Raw genomic sequence first — 22,907 nt, forward strand, 5'->3', positions numbered from 1 at the left:
TATTGCACTGATTGTGGCAATATTTATAACTAAAGCCAAGATAATGAGCCTTTGATTGCAATGAAATTAAACGAGAAAAACATTTCCTGCCCTTTTCTGTTCTGAGTTCAAAGGGAATATTTTCCTAGCAAACGCGTATTTTTGGAGCTACCTGTGAAAATGTGTTCCTCCAAAACAATCCAATATAACAGAAAATCTTAATCTAAACAACTTCCAGCACCAAAGCTACATTTTCCAATAAAGCCTTCAAAGAGCTCAGAACTCAGCTGCGTTCAATCTCCCTTAATCCCCGTCTTTGTTATCTGCTCACTCTCAATATCACAGATCCTCTCGCATCTCTGTGTCTCAATGGCTCCCAAAAGTGAACAGGAAATCAAATGCTCCATTACCGCCCGCCCTCCCTGTGCTCGCCCCCTATCCCCCCCCCACACATTTCTTACACAAACAAAGTCAACAATTCTTGATTTTTTTTTATTTTTTATTATTTTTACCATTTTTTAAAAATGCCTATACGGACAAAAAAACCTGCCAGGCTAAACACAGAAATCCACTCAAGGCAGCAACTGTTTTCTTAAGTGGACCGCAGAGCTATAAATATTGTATGTGCAGCATTTACTACCACTCAAACATAAAAGCAGCATCTACACCTCGTCACAAGTCAACAAGAGAGAATTGGGGGCTGTTATTTTGTATAGAAATAGCCGTTTAGGTGAAAACACTACTAGGGATCGAATAACACAAGCAGCCATAATATTGTTTTTCGCTCCTAATCATGTGTGATTGCCTAAGCACTGCACATGAATGCTCTTGATTAGACCCTTTCAAAGCCTTAACAAAATAACAGCACCTTGCCACAAGCTGCAAATCCCCCTTTTAATCTAAAATTATTTGTAAAGACCAATAAAATAGGTGAAATTGTGTTTCTGGTGGTCCAAAAACAAGCATTAAAGAACTTACTGAAATCAATGAGGAACCTTCCAAATCCTTGCCTTTGGTACTGAGGCATAATCATTATGCAGGAGACATTGTACTTCTGCTGGCAAAGCTTTTCCTGAGGGAAGGAGAAACAGATCAAGTATGTCAGAGCTCTGCTGAAGCTGGCAATTTACTGCACCTGCCACTGTCCTTGTCTTTACACACAAAACACACACTCACACACATAATGGCTTTCAATTTAAGAGCACGGCTGAGTGAGAAATTAGGTACGTAACTGATGATTATCGGCAAATCAGCTTGATGAGAGAATCTGTTATTTAGCTAGTCAGAGTTGTTCGGCAAAGCCAAAATTATTAGAAACATACTTCAAATCCTCCCCAAATCAGTTTAAAAAACTAATTTCCATGCTGGAAAAGCAGACTTATTGCACTGAGGTCTTTTTGTAATCGTTTAAAAAATGAAGTGCCGTAATCCGTAGTTTCCCATAAAATCACCCTGTAATCCATACCTTGGAGAAATAGCCCACAAGATGACAGCCTTTCTCATCATTCTTCGTAAGTATGTAGAAGAGGAAAGGCTCCACATCATAATACAAGGTCTTGTGATCCAGGAAAAGCTTGGCTAACAGGCAGAGGTTTTGGCAGAAGAGTTTGCTGACATTTCCATCAACCTAAACACGGAAAAACAGAGGAGAGAGAGAGAGAAAGATAGAAAGAAAGCAAGGGGACAGTGTTTAAGCAGCTTGTATATTTCCCCCTGCTCATTCCTGACCTCATTCATTGGTGAAATCTCATGCTGTACACAGTTGTTGCTCTGTTGCCATAAAGGAGAGCTGACCTCAAACACGGAAAGGTTGTCCTTTCTGTAGATTTCGGTGGCGGGAGGGTGAAACCAGCCGCACTTCTTTGTGTGCCTCTGGAGAATGTTTTTGCTTCTCATGTACTTCAGGCAGAACTCACACAGATAAAGCTTTTGTAATCTGTTGGAGACAATATTTAAAGCTGAAGTTTAGACTTCTAGTATGAGAGGGATTCACAACAGAACCAAGAAAAGATGGAAACTTCTGAGGCAGAAACAAACATCACCTTGAATATTCAGGCGGGTACGGCGACGAGTACCAGGTCTGGATCTCGTACTTCCCGAATTCGATGACAGCGGGACGCCGGACAAAGTCCGCGTTCGTTAGAGAGCCAGTTTTCTATGAGAGATGAAGAAACGCTTAGCGACTCTAATCATTTAAAGTTACATTGCTGCTTATCATCAGTACCGTAAATGTTATTATATTGAAATAAATTCAGTTTAAGCTTCCCGTGGGGGAGCAACAGATACATCAAGACACATGAGAACAAGATGGGCCTCTTAAACACAGCAAGAGCAATTTTATGGTTGTCAAATCAGTCATTGTGACAGTCTGAGCATGTGCCTGTTTTTCTATCATCCAACTGGGAAATGTTGGATGATAGAAACATTTCCTAGTTGTTTCTATCATCCATATAATCATATGATAATTTCAGTCAAACCATAACAGATTTTGTTGCATTCACCAATTTAAATGACAACCAGAGAAAGCGGAATCATAATAAATGACACGTAACATAGATGTAAATGATGAGTCCGTAGACATTTTTACAAACTTGAAGAGTTTTCCAGAGTCAATTTTTCAAAGTTCTCTGTCCTTTTTAACCCATTTTTAGTCCCTGGGATGTTCAATCTATTTTTGCTTACATTTAAAGTATAGAAACAGTCCCTGTAAGTTTACAGAAAATAGTTCAGAGGTAAAGATTTACATACAGTTGTGGATGAATAATAGGTGTCTACAGCTTTCATAGAAAATGGGATAAGTGATTGTGTGGGTGGCAGCCTCTCCCTGCTTTATCCCAGTACTTTGCCGACATGTAAAGCCATGCAGTAATCTCAAATCGCAACATTCCCCCCACTTTTCTTATGCCACTTCTCACCTGAGCAGCAAGTTCCTGGACACGAGTGAACGTCTCAATGTCTTCCTCCGAGACGTGATCTCTGGACATGGCCGCCAAGTCCACTTGGGCCTCCTGCTTCACATGCAGCTTGCTGAGGTGGCCTGTCACAGGCACAATAAGAAATCAACACCAACGCATCAAACACCAGCCTGTTTAAAGCAGCCGCAGCTGAATAATCTCATAAATGCATTCTATGCAAATGTTCTTATACTGTGAGCACTGCTGCCGAGTCTCTGAGGAATTTCATAATGTATCATCTTTGCATGTTTGTATTAAAATCCCTAATGTAATGAAGTGAAACTAAATCACTCTAATTGCGTAACCGCTTTCATGTGCTTAGTCATCCACCAAGACAGTTTCCCATGAATTAAGAAGCCGATGCAGTGAGTGGAGCGAGTGTCGACATGAAAAGCAACTGATGTTGGAAAGCAGGCAGTAATTTTATGAAAGACATCAACAACATGACTTAACCACCAAAACAAAAACCCATTAGGAGTGGAAGTGAAGTGTCATCAGCATATTTATGGATATACAGTACCTTGCACATGCATTTATACTCTGAACGTCTTGGCATGTTTATGAAGTTACAACCACAAACTTAAACGTTTCTAATATGATTTCAGTGACATACCAGCACAAAATAGTGCATAATTGTGAGCAGGAATGAAAAGGGTGCATGGCTCTCATACCCTTTTACAAGTAAGATTCAAAAACATGTTGACAATTGTGGCATGCATTTGTATTTACCACCACTCTAATCTGATAATCTCATGAATTGAATCCAGTTGCACCATTTGCCTTCAAATGTTCCCAAATTACCCTTATTCAGCCTAGTATCTGGAAATGGAAAGAGTATACCAAGCTGCATTTTTACTACCCAAACTGACTGAGTGGGCAAAGTGAGAATTAATCAGAGAAGCAGCCAAGATGTCCATGGTAACTCTGGAGGACTAGAAATCCAATCTGTTGACAGGACATCTATTAGTTGTACTTTCCACAAATCTGTCCTTAATGAAAGAGTGGCAAGAAGAAAATAGTTGTTCAAGGAAAAGTGTAACACGTCCAACACTAAAGTGGACTCAAGTGATTTGCTTAGAAGAGACCAACATTTTACTTTTTGGCCTTCAGTTGCTTTTCCTCAATAGAGACCAGAAAGCTAGTCTGAGTTGATAGGCAATCCTGGAAGAAAACCCCATAGAGGCTGCAAAAGGTTTGCATTCCACCAGGACAGCAACCCTAAACACACAGAAATAGGATTTAGACTGAGAATCCGCAATGAGACTTCACAATTTAAGTTCAAAGACCTTACTCTTCCATTTCGGTTTTTCCCTTCAGCACTCTATTTAGTCCTACCCTCACACCAACTAACTTCATGTCTTCTTTCAGCACATCCATAAATTCCTCTTTACCTCCCAGCCTGTGGTTCCATCCTCAGCATCCTTCTGCTGATATAAATGTTGTCTCCTCTGCACATGTCCAAACCACCTGGCCTCTCTGATTTTATCTCTAAAACATCTAACTTGAGCTGTCCGTCCAATGTACTCAAACCTGATTCTATCCATCCTCGTCACTTACAAAGACGACCTCGACATCTCAAGCTCTGAAACCTCCAGTTCTGCCTCCCGTCTTTTCCTCAGAGGAACTGTTTCGCTCATCTGCAAACATCACAGTCCATGGAGACTCCACTCTAAGCTCAACTGTCTTCCTGTTCATCACCAAAGCAAACAAGATGGAGCTTAGAGCTGACCTTTGACGAAGTCCCACATCCACCTTGAACTCCTCCGTCACTCCTACAGTACACCTCACTGCTGTCTCACAGCTCTCATACACGTCCTACACCACAGCTGTTCTCAGATCGTCTTGACTTAAACTGACAGAACATGACCTATTTTGCATTTAGTCTGTGGATGTACAAAGCTCTTAGAGACAAAACCTAGCTATCCTGCAGTTGTAATTGTAGCAAAACTTAGTTCTACAAAGTATATATTTAAAGGTGATCACAAATGCACACCAAACATTAAAAAAAAAAAAAAAAAGGTGAGAACTAGTCGTCACCTGTAGATTAATGCTTCATATTGCTCCATCACAAAAAAACCACATAAACCCCAATGACGGTTCAAAGTTTGTGGTTGTACTGTGACAAAATGTGAAAAAACATCCATGGGTATAAACACCTTTGCAAGGCAATATATACTGCCGCTTGTTTGAGCAGGAGCTCAAAACTTCTTGAAGTATGTATATCCTTTAGTTTTTCTTCTGTTATTATTCCTACTTGGACTTCATTCTGGTGGACAGTAAGATGTGAGGGTGAGTGCACTTCTGGGTGTAATCATCGTGTCAGCTCTGAGTCAACTTGGGTGGCTGAATTACTGGGTTGTATGCGCCTAATGACCACTGGCTGAGAAGACACGGTGGGATGAGGAGGAGCGCAATGTGACTACAGGCTCTACTGTGCGGTGATCACAATGTGCGCACTATTGGAGAGGGTCAAGGACAGAGCAAGGAGCGGTATGAGGGAGTTAGTGGGCCATGCACTATGACAAAAAGCCAACGGGCGAGAAGATGGAAGCCATTGAAACTTCGCAGCCAAGTCAAAACGCAACGAAACTGTGTTAATGAACTAAAACTAATTCAAATCAGGAGGAGGATTAGTAGCCTGTTAGAATGTTGAGGGTGACTTCAAAAAGAAAATATTAGCTCTACAACTGCTAGTGTCAAGCTTAACAAAAAAAAAAAGAAAAAAAAAAGAAGCTTAAAGATGTGGAGACGCAGGTCTTGGCTGGTATTTTGAGCCTTGCTTACCATGATTATTCTCAGGCTTAATTCTTCCATCTGTCAAGTCTCCCTTTTCTGGTGAGGTGGCTCCGTTGTGAGCTCTCACTCTATACTTCAGTCTGCCTAGTGTCCTGTGATTTTTAAGGAAAGGGTTGCATTTGAAATGACTGACCATCTTAAAAGGGGGTCCTCTGAGTCGGCCAGACCCTGCAGAGGTGGGGTGGAACCTATTTTTGCTAAACTCGTTCTTTCCAAGGCACTGGGACAAGTCCTGCTTATAGGGCCTGCGCTTAGGTGGTGCGTAGCACGGTAGTCTCTTTTTCCGCGACTGTCCCTGAGTCGTGTAAATATGAGAGAGTCCATCAAAGAGTCCCTTCAGTTGGCTGCTACTGCAGAGACTACCCAGGGAAGGAACACTAGACTGGCTGGAAGAGCTCTGAGGCGAGTTCGCCGAGGTGGAGCTGCTGGACACCTGCGGGGGGGAGCTAAGTCCTGGTGACGTGGAAGTGGCAGGAAGTGCAGAGGATGTCGGGGTTATCTTATGAGGGGCATCAGCAGCAAAGGCGAACGGTTCTGGACGCTGGGACAGCTTGGGCGTGCCCTTGTCTCTAGAGCTCAACTCTATGGCTACGGCTCGCGAGCGACGGCCCACAGGGGAAGGAGTAAAGAATTTGGAAAGCCCATCAATAAGCCCTTTGGTTTTCTTGTTAACAGTGAGTGTGGCTGGGGTGGAGGTGGGCGTGAGGGAGGGAGTGGTGGTGGTGGGAGGGGAGGGGGTGAATTGGGAGGCGTTGACCGCACAACAAGGCTCTGCGACAGTCAATCTGTCTCTGGCGTCCTTCACAGATGCAGCATGACCAGATGAAGGTGTGGAACAGACGGTAATCTTTTGACCCCTACCAGGTGACCCCCTTCCTCCAAGTGCTACCATGGAGCCATCACCACTGGTTACAGACCTGCAGTGACAAGCAGAAGGAGTCTGTTGTTAGAAGGCAGCAGCATTACTTACTAAGAAATTAGAATATCATTCAAAAGTAAGAAAAAAAATCGAATTAATACTAATGAAAACCCAAATTAAGTTTCTCAGAAAATTTGTATATTACATACATATAGTACACAGAAGAATTACACATATTCTTCTGAGTCACATAATCTTTGTAAGCCCCTTGAATGTCTTTGGTGTGCATCATGTTCCTTGTAAAAATACTTGAGATTCTCCATGGGGTTTAGTTTAGGTGATCTTGCTTGTGGGTTGTGGTACCATGTTCATTAAGTATTAGTACTTTTGGCAGTGTGACAAGACCCTAAGTCCTGCTTGGAAACTAAATCAGCATCTCCATAAAGCTTGTCAGCAATGGGAAACATGAAGTGCTCTAAAATTTCCTGGTAGACAGCTGTGCTGACTTTGGACTTGATAAAACACATTGGACCAACACCAGCAGATGTCACGGCTCCCAAAATCATCATTCACTGTGGAAACTTCACACTGGACTTACAGCAATTTGCATTCTGTGCCTCTCCACTCTTCCTCCAGACTCTGGATGTTTGATTTCTAAATTAAATGCAGATTTGACTTTCATTTAAAAGTATCTGAACCACTGAGCAACAATTCAGCATTTTTCTCTTTAGCCCAAACTTTGACTTTGTGTCAGACCCATGTGAGACAGATGTAGTTCAAGTCCTGGATGCATCTGCGTCTGGTGGCTCATAAAGCTCTAACTCCAACCGCAATGCACAGTTTGTGAATCTTTTGAATTAGCTTTATTTCACAATATTTTATAGATGGCGTGTTTTCCTGGACCCTTTTCTAACAGACCTTTTTCTTGCACTTAACTTTCTATTAACAAGCTTGGGTATAGCAATTTAAGCGGCCAGCTTTATTTCTGGTCGTTTTTATGTCCAAGTTGTATTATTTTAACTGTGTTTTAAGAATAAATGGGCACTGACATTACACTAAATGGAACATTCATCTGTTGCCTAATAAGACACCATTACTTTAAACAGTGCACACTTACATTCTTTGTTTGAGCTTATTTTTCGGTCGTCCAATCGGCTTTGCATATCGACGCTTGATCTCGTCAGCCTTCCTGTGCAGTAGCTTTTTGCCGTTCTCCTTCGGCCTGCACACTTGGCAGATCCAGGTTCCTGGAGGGCGTCCAAGCAGAGAAGTACCATTTTATTTTTGGTAGGGTTCATCAAGCAAGGGGACAAACAGCACATTCATTTCAAACATTTCCTTTAATGCACAGCGCTGGCGAGAATCCCACCAGCTCACAATGACCAATCAATTACTCAGCACAAAGCGAAAATCCATAGGAAAAACATGGGGTCAATTCTCTGGCCGGTGAAATAGACTTCGTGTCAGCTTGTTGAGCTAAGCTATGTGACATGTATGCACTGCCTGCCAAATACCCAACTTCAGTACGTGTGGAATCATTACAAGCCTTGCTGTAGGGTCAGTACTGTAATCCAGAGATAGAAGATCTCCCCAGGGATGCTGGGACAATTTGATATGCATGCAAAGCCCCTAATAAGCCACTGCTGCTTCTTGGTGTGCTGAGTGACAGCCCCAAACGGCGGTCTGTGAAGCGAAGGCTTTGAATTGACAGCAGAAGGGGAGCAAGCGGAGAAGGCAGACAGTGTAAACACCTCACCTTTTGGCATTCTTGAAAGTGGCGGATCGCAGCATTCCATGTGAAAGCCCCGATCGCACGAATCGCAGAAAAGCATCTCGTCCTGAAAGGGAACAGCAGGCGTGTGTAAGTGACGTCCCAGCTGCATACGTGTAACACCACTGTCATTTAATGTCTTTAGGAGAAATAAGCCCAACTCTGCACACGAGAGGGTTTGCAAATCTTGACAAATCCTCCGAGATCTACCGTCAAGCCATCGGCACTGAAAAGCGTGTATTAAGATGAACACATTATACTCACAGCATTTTTCCCCTGTATTCGACAGGAGCTGCAGGTTTTGCATTCAATGCACTGCCACCGTAATCTCTTTACATTTGAGGTCAGCTCGGGGGAGAACTTTAGACATGATGGATGCCCTTGAGAAACGACAACACACTTTAGTATGACATGCTTCTACCAGCGCAGGCTGAGTCAACAAGCAACAGCTATCGTTTTCCATCTCTTCACACATTAAAGTTAAACATTAACACTAAAAATCATAAAAACAATGGCGTGCCTGTGTGTCCGCGCCGCTCTCTCTCCTCGCCACGACTTCTGCCTAAAATCAGTATGATCAAACATCTGAGCTGCTAATTACAGATAATTTGATCTTAATGAGGCAGAAACAGCAGCAGAGCTCTTTCTAATGGAAGGCGATCCATGAAAGTCATGTAAAAAGCTCGGCGTCTCTCTCACGCTGCTCCCTCTCATGGTTGTAAAACAGCTGTTTTACAGTGAGAGCACAATTTGTGTACACTAAAAGTGGTTAATGAAAACCACCTCGACGGCGCTCTGTCAAATTTGAGCTATAAAAATGTCACTGGGAGAACAATTCCTTACGGCGTTTAAAATAATTGTTCAAACATAAATGACTCCTTGGTTGAGGTAATTTTACGGGAACAAAGGACCACTAAAAGGAATACCAACAATCTGCTGTGAGGCAGGAACGGGGCCATAACTGGGACGTTCTACTCCACAACCTGAACTGGAGAAAAAAATTACTTGTATTGATTTTGGACTTTGACAGTCACCTGGAATAGTTTTACTCCTGCCTGACTTGCAATTCACAAAGTTAGATTTTTTATATGTTTGGATAAGTCAAGAAAAAAAAATGGATTTCCAAATTGCATTCCATGCCACATTGTCTAAATCCATCTGTTTGTTCATTCAATCCAGCAAAACTTCATTAAACACAATAATGAAGAAGAAGATGATGAAAAAAGAAAAGAAAAAAAACAGTCACCATTGATCTGACTTTTAATAAGGGCCATCATTTCACCATCTTAAATGTTAGAGAAAAGTCAAGCAGAGTAAAACAAATTTGCATCTGTAAAAATATATAAATCACACTGAATATGTTAAAAAAAATTTGGCCTTTAGGAAATGGCAGAATGTGCATATTTTGGGGGGAGTTTTATCATGTGTTACATTTGCACTACATGATCTAATTAGCCTCTCAGCATCGCCAGAAGCTGCGACTTCTTAGCTCGCACCAAATGAGTCAATTATCCGTCCGCAATGTGACGCTACACCGATTCTAAACACAAACCCACCAGTCCATTTAAACACTTACAGTTTCCATAAAGTTGACTCTAGTAAGACAGTTGTATGCTCAGTGACGACAAAAAAAAAAAAAAAACGAACAGGAAAGTTTGCTTACATGGCAACTTTCTGAATAAATCTTCAAGCAGGATGCTACTTTTTATGAGGCCAACAGAATTTTTGCTTCAATGCATCGTCAATCATTTCAAATTCATGGATACAACAATGTCTTCCCTGGTCTGTGTATAATAAATTATTTTTGCTATAATAAAACTTCAAAACTGAGGCAAGTCTAAAATAATTGCTTCTATGCATTGTTGGTTGTTTGTTTTTGAGGACAACCATGTGTTGTTTGAAGGTCTTTTTTGTGTGAAACTGGCTATGCTCTCAGCAGGACCTTTAAAATGTTTGCTGGTTTTTTGAAAATGTTTTCAGCTTTATATAAGTTATGGCATACAGGGCATTAAAACCCGTTGAACTTCACTGCAGAGATCTAAAGCTGTGATGGGAGAATCAGTCAACAGGACAACTTTTACTCTTGCACGCTACAAATCTGGCTTTTATGTAAAAGAGTTGGGTGTGATGGCAGCACCATGTTTAAGACATTTCTGGTCAGAAACAATATCCATCAAATCTGACTTTGATTGGTTCTAAATATAAAAAGCCCATAAGAAGCAAAAAAGTTGTTATTCAAAGTGTTTTCTCTGATGCTTTTCAATGTTTTTTTTGGGGGGGGCATACTTTGAAAATATGCTTTCTTTCACTTTTTATGTCACAACTACAACTACCTCATAATATGTGAAAATGTTCACTTGATGTGAATACTTTTGCAAATAAAATGGTACACTGCTAAAATTTGCTGGTTTCTTTAACGCCACAATGATATTCCGAACATTTTCCCACCTCTAATCCATTCCAATTCCAGTTTTTGTGCTACTTTAACATCACTTTAGTATCTGTAACAGAAAGGAATGATTTTGAAAACATTTGCTCAATGAAGCGTTACAGAAGCTCGCTTACCACTGCTTCCACAGTCTGCACAGGACAGCAGCTCTTCCGGCCGCTTGTCCCGATTTGACTCCTTCGTCCCGAGACAGAAACTGCATATTGGGATGGGGTCGACCCGGAGCTGAGTGGAGAAAAAGAACAAAAAGAAAGTATTTAAAACGCATGAATAGGAAGTGGCCATTAGCATGTTTCGGTGCGAACTTTAAGAGATGACTGTAGTATTATCTCTGGTTGAGTCAAAGAGGATAAAACTAGTCTGTGGGTTTAATAAAACAGTGGCAAAAATATCGTCTGAAAGCAGAAGCTCAGAAAATGGGGGGGGGGAGAGGAGTTCTCACAGACTAGAAATGAATAATAAATGGCTTTCATCCTAAGAGAAATGCTGCGTTTGAGATTCACCTCCTTTTATCCATTACATCTGAATGTGTAAGTGATCTTGGTAATCATAGTTTAAGGGCTTAATCCAATTCTTAAAGCTTGCACTCGAGTCTGAAAGGATTAACCAGCATGTAATCAAATTACCTCAATAATATAACATGCTCTCATTGTTACTGCCGTGATCCACTGTAAACGTTACAAGTCTCAGAACAAACACTCATTTCAGGGCTTATGGCACAGTTCAGGAGTAAAATATGAGCTCGAGGTTTAAGAGGATTTCTCCCCATTGATCACTCAGAATGAAGGAAGGTAAAGGAAACTTAAGTGTCATAACTTAACACAGGAGCAGTCTAAACGCAACCGATCATATGTGGAAATCAAGATCAAACATAAACGGCTCAAGCGGAGCAGCAAACAGACTACAGGGAGGAAGTTCATAATGGAAAACAACACTCTCTGGGTGTGACCATAAATAACGCACCTCATCATCAGTTTACACACTAAGGCCTTACCAACTGACTACGGCTCTGAATGGCACTCTGGGGATGCCCATAATTAGTTCCTGGTTTCTATGACGCAGATCAGCATCCTGAGTCAAACCAAATTTGCATCTTTCAAATCTACCCCGGCGCTGACCTTGAGCTGGCCTCCACTCAATCACACAGAGGTGGACATTTTATTTGTCATTTCATTTACGTCAATACACACAAAGTAGGAGGAGCTGGAGCACTTTTATTTTAATCTGTCACACCATCCAAATGATGCCCAGGGGGGTGGGAAGCAGAGGCCGTTTGGTCATTGTTCCTGGCTCCATCAATGTGTTGTTGTAGAGAGGGGAAGCAGTTTACTTCCACGTCGATGATTGCTCTATTTTCCAACCTGCCAGGTCAATATATCTGGGGCATTAGGTGAACCAGAAGCGACTGGAAAAGAGGAAAGTCCACAAACATTTGTGACTGCGTGATAAAAAATACTTGTAATAAAATTTACTGGACTCAATTGAGTTTTACAGTTATTGTCTGATATAGCCACAGAAGACCGTTTGGTATTCTTATTACATGATTTCACTCAGTTTGCAGTAAAAAAATACTTAAAATACTAAAGAATACTTAATCAACGGTCGAAAGCAATTCATGCAGCTTTGACAAACGTTAAAAAACCCCCCAAAAAAACGTTTTACTCTAACCAACCAGACACGGGTCGTTCAGCATACCGACACTTTGCGTTTCAATACTACGAACCTTTTCATCATACCACTTCAATGTTTTGCAGTGCTTTTAATGAGTTGTTGGAGAAGGAGCCAGAGCGACTTGAGTTTTTTTCTGGCTTTATCGAGTGCAGATTAATGAAGCATTCCCTTTCTTCCATTTGTTGGTGCCCGCTGCCTGTCAGCTGGCCTAAAAAGAGAAACTATACTTTTACTTCATCAACAAGAAAGAGAAATTCATCTCTTTGCAAACACTCCCGCTCATTAAAACAGACTGTCTTGTGGAAACTAAGCGGGATCATATGACACTGCTTCAAAACAGTTGGCAAGCTACAAGTGATAAGTTTGGAAAGCAGTTGACTGCAGGCTTTATACTGCAGCAGATAGCCCAGCTAACATAAAACATATATTTTAGTTATTCTACAAAGAGTGAAATCATTCTACTTTCCTCAAGACCACCATGCTATGATAATCTCATGTTACCCCATGTCTAAACAACAACATAAGGGGGAAACATCGCATGTAAGAACCACATTAGCTACAGCCTCTCTTCCAAAGTAGTAGTCTGGAATAGAACAGAAAATATCTGACTTTTATTCAAAGCTCAAAGTACATCCTCCCAGTTGATACATTTATGCACCAAAAACTTTAGTTAGTTGTTATGCGTTCAAAAGGTAGGAAATAGGGAAATCGATTGGCTGTTTCTGATCTTTGGTTGATTGATTAATTCGTGTTTTATATTTTTGAGTTACAAAAAAATTAGCAAGCAAACTGACAATGTAGTAACATTTCCAAACAGAGGATCATAACAAGCTCTGAGCTACAAAGTCTAACCCAGGAACTAGATTCATTTCCATGAGGATTTCTTTCTTTTTTTTTTTTGTTTTGCTCTAGTGATTATAATCAATAGCAATTTGCAATTTATAAGAGGCTAAAATGCAAAAAATAAACACAGCTGTAGAGATGCTGATGATTTACTTGGGGATTCTAAATTAAGAACATTACAGGAAATTATGCTGCTTCAAAAGAGCAGGCTGTCCTGAGTGAGGGGGTGGGGTCCTATTAGAACACTGCTGGTAGAGCGAGAGGGAGCTCAAGTGGTTGCATAACACAGCAGGGGAAAAAAACAAAAAAAAAAACACTCTCATTCCTTGTCTTTGTTCCTGCCAGAGTCTCTTCAGAATCTAATAAACTCTAAAACCAAGACTGCTCTTTTTTTAACCTCAAAGTATCTCTCATTATCAGCACGCACACACACGCTCTCTCTCGTTGCGCCTTAACAGCTAAGCAGGCAGAAACGTCTCATCCTTTGAAGTAAATGTTAAACCTGAACTGGTGTGGTGATGTCATCAAGGGCCGGGAGCGAGGGGTTGAAATGTTCCAAATGGAAAACAGTGGGGCCCTTCCTGAGAGCCGTCGCAGGACACAGTGTCTCTGCAGCACTTCTCGGTTTCACTTTTGGCCTGACCACAGACAACAGTCACAGTTGTGGCTGCAGTATCAAGGTGTCGCTTCCTGATTATTCACTGCGAAACTGCCGGGGAGTGGGGTGACATCTCTGTTGCCTGATGCAGCTCACCACTTCAGCTGCACAACTTGTGCATAAAGCATGAGACCGCGCTTAATCTCGATAAGCCCCAACACGAGATACGTTAAAAGCCTCCACAACAAAACCAGACGACTGCACATTGCGCTTAACAGAAGCTGCAAAACGACAACTGTTTTCCATCAAAAACTACAAATCACATTGCAATTAGCATAAGTGCTGCCATTTCTAGGACGTTTCGTATTGCAAAGGCATCAGAAAAAAGAAACACAGGAGGAGGCGAGAGCAGCGGTATCGGTAACCTGGAAGTTTGTTTGTCAGGTTCTTATTTCCTCCCTCTGGCATGTTTGTTTGCACGAAGCTCATAACAGCTGCATGCAGGCAGAGAGCACCAAAGGGTTCCTTACTCAACACATTCTCATGCCCCCTACAAATTACCAATAAAATAGCTGTTCTATTGCAGCTCGTAAGACAAGTCAGTCCCATCCTTTAAGGTCATTAGGATAGGGTTGCATAACCTGTGGGAAGACCACTGCAGACTGCCTACCACACACACTGTCAGCATGACTTTCTGATAATCCAAGCTCTCTTGTTATGGAACTAGCGACACGGACGTAAAAGGATGGACTCTAAGTGACATCTAAAAACCCCAAATATTAAGGCTTTAGTAGTAAAATTCCTACAAAGAAAAAACACTATCCAGGCTTTAAATTCATTTTGGACAAAAAAAAACAACCTTTACCTTTCACAACCTTGCAGTGCATTTTAAAATGGAAAGTTCAAGACGTTTGAAGTCAGTTTTTGTTAAAAATAATTCTTCTTTGCTTGTATTTGGGTGGATGACATCACAAGAGGCACATGAGTCGAGCTGATCAGCAGGTAACAATAAACACCTGTGAAGGGGGCATTTGGTTTGAAACAGAAATAAGGAGAAAAGAAAAGAAATCTGAGCAGCTGTATTACGTGACGTCATGGACGCTTGTTTTTATGGGAGACTTTATCAAATACTAGCAAGACAAATAGAAAGCAATGCCCATCGCATTTCTAAGCAGTGTCTAAATTATTTTTACGTGATTTCGCAGCAGAGGTGGGCCAATTTGCTCCTCAAAGGCACATGTCCTAAAAAGTTTAGATGTGCCCCTGCTCCAACACCTGATTCAAATCATTAAATTAACTCCTAAGCCTGTTTTCAAGTTGTGCAGCTGCTTGCTAATGATCCCCTCATTTAAGTCAGCTGTGCTCGAGCAGGGAAACATCTAAAACCTGCACCACATCATCCCTTGTGGACCAGTTTTGTTCAGATAGCAGCTTCGGTATCCTACCTTCCATGTCTGGCTGCTTTAGTATCTTTGTTAAGCACAAATTCAGATTAGTTAAGACTTTGAAGCAAAAGATAAAGGTTGGTGAATAGATCAAGACTGAAGCAGACCCCTACCACCTTAAAACAACTCACATTCCCCAAAACGCCATGGCAGTTTATGAAGAATAACTGTCAGTGGTCAACTGGTTCAATGAAGAAAAAGTAGTAGCTTGGTTTCCACAGCCAGAGAACCAGCAAAAATTTGTGAATTTATCAGTTCTAGATTACACAGATCACACTTTTATCCTAATGTAACTTCAAACAACTAGCCCGTTATCATCAACTCAATTTATTCACGCTGTTTTAAGCAACATCCTGTGGTTATGAACATTTCATAAGCAGCTAAACTATAATCAGCACCGGCTCTGCTGCAAGAGGCAGTTCAACACTGTGCTTAGACTAGAGGAGGATTCAATAACCTAATTTTTAAAAGACCAGCAGCGTCTAAGAACTGAGTCGAAGATGGCATTTATGCAGCTAGCATTAAATATCAGCTGTAAGGTCTGCTCTGGCGCATTCATCCAATCAAACTCCACGACAAATGCCAGCAGGAAATAGAATGTGAGCTCATGTTTACCAATGCTAATTAACTTTGTATTAATTCTGAAGCTCAGTGGTTTTCTTGCTTTCTTGTCTTCAATTAGGCAGATGAAAATCAAAGCTAATTCAGGAGTTTTAAACATTGCTGTCACCTTTTTTTATTGGTTTTTGGTTTCATGACACTAACCTATCCCTTAAAGAGAACTTCTTCCTTGTGGTACCCTCAAAGCAGCAGCGGCTCATGGATTCCAGAGGAAGAGCTTTACTTTTACATGAGGTAGTCATCCCCACTGGTAAGTATGCTTTAAATGTTAAGCTCTCAGGTTGATTATTGGTGGTGCACCCACTCTGACCCCCCATCTTCTCTTGGAAGTGGGCTGGAGTCGTTTTAGGACGATAAAAGTCAGTCTTGGTCTTGGCCAACTCTCTCACTCAGGGTTTCAGCAGGTTTCACCAATTTCACCAAATTTAAGACTTCTTAAGAACTTTTTTTTTTACACAGAATAAATGTAGCATTGTATGGGTTGGCAACGGAAGTGATCCAATGGCGAAGATGAACAATGTCCACCCTACTGGCGATAAGTTTGCACTTAACCTTTGACAGAGGCAGAAAAGCGAGCTTGCTAGCCTTTTATTTTAGATGGCTAGTTTATCTCCTCCCTCCATTTCCACTCCAGGAACCAGAACCAATAGTTCCTTCTAACATAGCTGCTAATATACATTTGCTAGCTAGCAAGTATAAATTAGCAGATAGCTACCAGTAGTTTCAACCGCCTTGAGTCACACAACACAATAAAGTGACACAAACATTTGCCTGATGGGAAAGTCTCATGGGGAAAAAAAAAACCTACATAGTATATGAGAGATTAAATAGTAATGCTGCCACAAAATTTAAGATAAGAAATTTAAGGCCAATGTAATTTTTTGTTTTATTAATTCTTTAGGCCTTGATTTTAGATACTTACATTTAAAACATTTCAGGATGCACGGACCCTCCTCGCTTTACCCACTTGGACCTACTAATGTGGAGTTGAACCAAAAGATTCCTGTATTGCAGGTAAGATTTTATCTGTCTAAATTTTTTTAACATAATCTCACTTCAAAGACTCACAACTGTCCCTGGCCTTTAGGGATAATGCTCCCTGCATCATTGTTTAAAAACTTTTTTTTTTGTTGTTTTTTTAGCTTGGAGTAAGTGAGTGAGAGTGCAGAAGTCAAGGTGTGTATACCTGCTCGCGCTCATGAGGGAGGAGTGTCACTGATGACAGGACCAAGGGGGAAGCACTTGGACACCTGGGGTTCCTTCCCTCCACGCTGCCATGGCTGAGTTTATACCGAGGGCCGTTTTTTAACAGCCTGCCATTGTTGACTGACCGCTTCGCGGCTAGCCGTAACCTCTGACGGAAAGCGGTATTATCAACAACTTCTGACAGATCGTCCTGATTCCTCAGATATCGCTCAATGTTCTTAAGTGAGGAGCCATGGGTATCATCCAGACCCTCGATGGCCCTCCTGAGTATTTTATTCCAATCGATATGGCGCAGATCACTTGAATTCCATATAGATTCCTTTGACGGCAAAGGTGCATTTGCAGGCAATATTGATCCGATTCTTCCAGGGTTTCCTGGGTCCTTGTAGGAGGCGCTTCCTTTATTTGTAACCTTAAGGACAGAGCCATCATGAACACTTAAATCCAACTGCTCAAGGACGATCTTCTTGTCCAGTCCATGCAACGTGGACACCGCATGACAAATTCGCTCCTCAGAAGGCCTCTGCTTTTGCCTCTTAATTTTCTGTATTGCTTCGAGAATCCACTCCGTGTAGAGAGGGTTTGCAAGTTTTACCATGGTTGAACAATAAGCCTCACAGAAACGTGATCCATAAAGATTCCCTCTTTCTGCAGCCGAAAGCAAGGTACATCCACATCCTTGGGTAAAAGGTCAGGAAGTTAGGTTCCACAACAGCATCCAGAAATATGTCCTCAGGGTCCAAGGGTGAGCTTGAGGAAAAGTTGGCACGAGTAAATTCCACACTGGTGTAGGTATCACATGACCTGGAATAGGTCTGTATTAAAATCCGAGATCAAATCTGCAAAAGGAAACAGAAAAACAAATGAATATTGAGACGATTTAATTACTACTCACAATATGTACAATATTCACAGATATGGTATAAATCAGCTTTAAACTGATTGGTGACAAATCAACACAAAGTAGTTAAATGGTAGAAATTTAAAACAGTGTTCAAAACTTTTTACGTATACAAATCTATAAGTGTGCTTTATTGTGACAGCACTAAATACAATCCAGTGCAATAAACTGGCTTCAGAGGTTTCCTAATTAGTAAATAGAGTACACCTGATTGTAGCGTAATCTAACAGGTTTCGGATGATTGTTAGAGAACATTAGTGAGCCACAAAACAAGGAACACACCAGACAGGTTAGGTTACGGTTTTTGAGAAGTTGAAAGCAGGGTCATGTTATAAAAACAATATTCGTTATGCATATCACAAATCTGGCCTTTATAGGTGAGTAGCAAAAAGAAAGTCGTTGTTGAAAGGAAGCCATAAAAATACTGTCTGCACTGTTTCACAAGCCATTTAGGGACACTGTAAACATGTGGTTCTTTGGTCAGATGAGAGCACTTTTTTCTTTCTTGGGCTGTGTGAAAAACTGTGTAGCAGAAATCAAGCACTGCATATTAGCCTGGACAAAACCCCTTCAAGGTAGTGGCAGCGTCATGCTGATTTTATCCAGTAGGGACTGGGAAGCTGATGAGAGTTGATAAGGCAATGAAATAAGCAAGTATATAGGGCATTCCTAGTAAAACACCTGTTAGAAGCTGCAAAAGACTTCTGACTGAGGCTGAAGTTCACCTTTCAGCAGGACAACAACCCTTAACACACAGCCTGAGAAACCATTGGATCATTTAGATTAAAGCAATGTCATGTCTTAAAATGGCTTAGTCAAAGTCTGGATCTAGCTAAATGAGAATCAATGGAAATCGCCGTTTATCACATATGACTTAAAATATTTTGAAAAATGTGCAAACATTTCATTTTCCAGATTTATAAAGTATGAGTGGCTCCGAGCACAAATGAATGTCATACTTTACAGATTTTTATTTGTATAAAAAAATGAAGAGCATGCATCACTTTCCCTCCACTTCACAAGTAAGCACTACTTTGCATTGGTCCATAACAGAAACAATTCATCATTGAAAATATATTAAATCTTGTGGTTGCTGAGAAAATATGGAGATGTTCCAGGGGTGTGAATACTTTTGCAAGGGGCTAGTGATCATAAAATGTCGTGTTAGGTATGAATAAAACAAGCACATCAGATGCCCTGATTTCTAAACATTAACACTAGCCGTGTAGTATAAAAAGGTTACAGCTAAGGAATGCAGGACTTTTTAAAGATGTGCCAACACACGAGAAACAGATGGATAAAAACAGATGCAGGCGCTGTCATGGCTGCTGCTAAGGAAATCAAAGTGACTTAATCCGTAGTCTGACACCATAATCCGCACACCAAACCAGATGTCCAATTCAAAAGAGACCGTTTTCTCAAATAAAAAAGGGCAAGTTATTCACACTATGACAGCTATCTAGAAACTTCTCATGACCTGTGGAAAACTACTCGCTGTCTTCGACAGATCCATATTTTCGGTTTCAGATTCCTTCGAAAGTTTACATTTATTTCAACACCGCGTTATTTTTGGAAAAAAAAAAAAAAAAAACACAACTGCGTTAAGTGTCTGGTTTAAAAATACATAAAATGGAGAAAGCAGAACAAGAAGCCAAAGTTTTAACCGTTAGATGTCCGCGCGACACTTTTTGACAGCTCGACAAACGAGCAACCCGATCAGCGCGAGCCTTAATGACACCCGTATAATCAATGCTCACATCCTGACAGCTGCTCCGACACCATGTTTACCCCCCCACGGAGCCGTTTATCCGAAGAAAGGAGAAGAAAAGCAGTAATAGCTGCGTAACAAACCCCCGTGAGTCGCGCTCCGCCGAGTTGGGCTGATAAACGTCAAGTGCTGCCAGCTTTACCCCCGATGTCACCTAAACTAGCGGTCGCCATTTTGTTACAATGTTGTAGTTTACATGAATCCGACATGACGCTGATTACAATCCAATGGAGTCTCATTAAACCTCACCTAACGCTAATGCGCCCTCCCCAGCAACTTCAATATTGGCTGTAAAGGCGAGATCCGATCCCTGGTTTGATAAAGCGCACGTCAATCTTTATGTATGAGCTCACTCCGAGAGGCACGTCACTGGCTGTGTGATCTGTCACTTCACTCTGTTAACCCGCCTCTTAAGGTGCCTCTGGTGATGAATCGATAGCTTTCACCTCTAAACGCTCGTAAAAAACGCCGAATTTTACGGCTTAAGTGGACATAAAAGGGTTGTTAATAAGTTACAAACGCGTGGTAACGTACGTAAACTGGCTAGAATAAATATTTAACCTCATTTGCGCGGCGTTTAACATCGGCCCACCTTTACTCGGATTCCTCCTTGAAACAGTTGGTTACACTTGAAAGTGATTTGGATCATTTTAGACTTTAATTGGCTGTTTGTTAAATCGATCATTTGTTTGCATAAAAACGCACTGACTTAAAGCGGAACGCGTTTAATTTATTTTAGCACTTCCAGGTTGCGCTACATAGCACAATAAGATCAACATAAATACAAATGTACCCAAGCTGTCGCCTCTTTATCCTTGTTCGGTTTCTTTATACTTCCTCCTCCTAGGGGATATTTAACGTTTAAACTACATGACGTACGAGAAGGGTTATAAATGCAGACAATTTGTTGAGAAAATAATTATAATAAGAAGAAAAAGTGGAATTATTAACGTCCCGTTTATCACCATTAACTATCAAATGCCTCCCCATGAGGAGAAATAGTAAGAGCCCGGAGGAAGAAAAGACGTTCAGCAGGGGAATACAAGTTAACACCGCTTCTCCCAGTTATGTATCGTCAGCCCCATATTTTTTTCAGCTTCAACTCTCGACTCCCATATATTACATTTACAATCTCTTTAAAAACATATACACGGTCTTCCTAGATGTCGCGCAAACCTACTCGGCAGCAGCGGAGAAGACCTAATTAACGCCAAGTTTCGCGCGAAGACGAACGTGTATCTGTAGATATAAAATAAAAGAGCAGACGCTACGGTAAATATTTGCTGGTAGTTTACCTCTTCAAGTTTTCCCCCCTCTCTCTCTCTCGGGTACTCCTCTTCTTTATCACGTCGAATGGGGTAAAATGCGAAGCGACGTATCCGAGCGATTTCGTGGGTTTTTTTTTTTTTTTTTTTTGACGTGTTAAAAGCGAAGGCTGGAAAGCTCTCGCCGAGACATGGAGAGGACCTGATAACAACTAATTGAAAGGTTAATCTACATAGCAGCCTGTGACAAAGTGGTACCCTCCCCCTTCTTCTTCTTCCTCTCCCACTGTAGACATCCCTTTACTTCAACGTAGCGGACCGTCGCCCCTTTTTTAGTGCGCTCCTCACAATGATATTGTCAATTTAAATTCTTTTTCTCTCCCACTTAACATTTTCACACTTCTATTATAGCCTGCATGACATATTACTACTATATATATATATATATATATATATATATATATATATATATATATATATATATATATTTCCTCATTATTATTTATGTAACACCTACTAACATTAATTCCCACTGGGCATTTTAAACTTCAATTTATGTAAATATGATGGGGTTACTTTTCATTTTTAAAGAAGCTATTTCCTACAGTTGACATAAGGGGTATTTAACACCCTAATCAGGTAATTAACTCCACCGAGCTGAAGATAGAGCAACAGCAATAGCAATAATGCTAATGTATGATTACATTTTTCAGTTTCTACATCAGTGCTCCCTTCACTCATCTCTCTTGCAGCAAAAGAAATACCAGAAAGCTCATTTCTCATGCAGTAATGCGGATGTAATTAGAGAGATAATTGGTTACTTCTCATCAGATAACAAACACATACACAGTACTGGATGAGGAGCCCAAATGAAAGCTTTTCTCTCCTGTAGAGACCCATTTAGTGACTAATTTAAATAATCTAGTACACTTGTTAAATAATCTTGTCATTTGGCCATCAAGAGGATCGGCAGTTGACGCAAGAATAAAAAAAAAAATGAAGCTTCATCTCACTGGATCCAGACCCAAAGGAAGACTTATCTGCACGCAGATCAATTAGTTATCAGTCTTTTTGATTTTATGACAGGTGATGAGCTCTTGTAAACTTCTGATGAATACTAAACGCACTCACTGGCTACTTAAACAGGTGCGCTTTCCTAGTCCAAGGTTGAACTGCTTTGACTCTTCGTGGCATAGACTCAACAAGTGGTCAGAAACATTCCTCAGAGATTTTGGTTCGAGTTAACATGACAGTATCGCACAGTAGCGGTCAGATTTCTCAGATGCACATCCGTGATGTGAATCTCCTGCTCTGCCACACCCCAAAGGTGATTTTTTTTGGATTGACGCTGGATCACTGTCGAGGTCGTTGGTGCACAGGGAAGTCATTAAACGGATGGAAATGGTTAACAACCTCCAAACCGTTACATCACTAGCCCCAGGACTGACGGACTGAATCTACGCTTTCATGTTGTTTACACTGAATTCTGACCTTTGAATGCAACATCTGAAATTGATGCTCATCAGACTAGGAAACCTTTTCCAATCTCTTATTGTCCAAGTTTGGTGAATATTCACGATAACCTAAGTTTTTCTCTTATTAGTTAACAGAAGAGACATCCAGGATGGCGTTCTGTTGCTGCAACCCATCTGTGTCAAGGAAACGACGTTGTGTGTTCAGGGATTTCTTGTGGGATACCAATTCCACATACCTTGTTTTTATTGAATGAGCATCTGAACTGTTGTCTTTCTATAATCCTGAACTGGTCTGACCATTTTCCT

General features: G+C 41.0%; 1 protein-coding gene across 5 annotated transcripts in view; it reads right to left on the bottom strand.

Annotated features, from left to right (window-relative positions):
* Positions 1 to 21,495, bottom strand: part of kat6b (K(lysine) acetyltransferase 6B) — a 30,682-nt gene extending 9,187 nt beyond the window's left edge. The window contains exons 1-12 of one of the 5 annotated variants that reach the window (XM_008436951.2): positions 21,157 to 21,495; positions 17,173 to 18,031; positions 10,925 to 11,033; positions 8,624 to 8,739; positions 8,345 to 8,426; positions 7,706 to 7,835; positions 5,718 to 6,646; positions 2,895 to 3,016; positions 2,022 to 2,134; positions 1,774 to 1,915; positions 1,445 to 1,606; positions 958 to 1,051 (exon numbers count right to left, since the gene is read on the bottom strand). In XM_008436951.2, coding sequence (XP_008435173.2) covers positions 958 to 1,051; positions 1,445 to 1,606; positions 1,774 to 1,915; positions 2,022 to 2,134; positions 2,895 to 3,016; positions 5,718 to 6,646; positions 7,706 to 7,835; positions 8,345 to 8,426; positions 8,624 to 8,739; positions 10,925 to 11,033; positions 17,173 to 17,790 — 2,617 coding nt within the window. In that variant the 5' untranslated portion in view covers positions 17,791 to 18,031; positions 21,157 to 21,495. The other 4 variants (XM_081600139.1, XM_008436952.3, XM_008436950.3 and 1 more) reach the window with 4 other exon arrangements.
* Positions 21,496 to 22,907: the final 1,412 nt, after the last annotated feature.

The sequence above is a fragment of the Poecilia reticulata genome, chromosome 19 (genome assembly GCF_904066995.2).
Source record: "Poecilia reticulata chromosome 19, P_reticulata-male-v2, whole genome shotgun sequence".
Classification (NCBI taxonomy): Eukaryota; Metazoa; Chordata; class Actinopteri; order Cyprinodontiformes; family Poeciliidae; genus Poecilia; species Poecilia reticulata.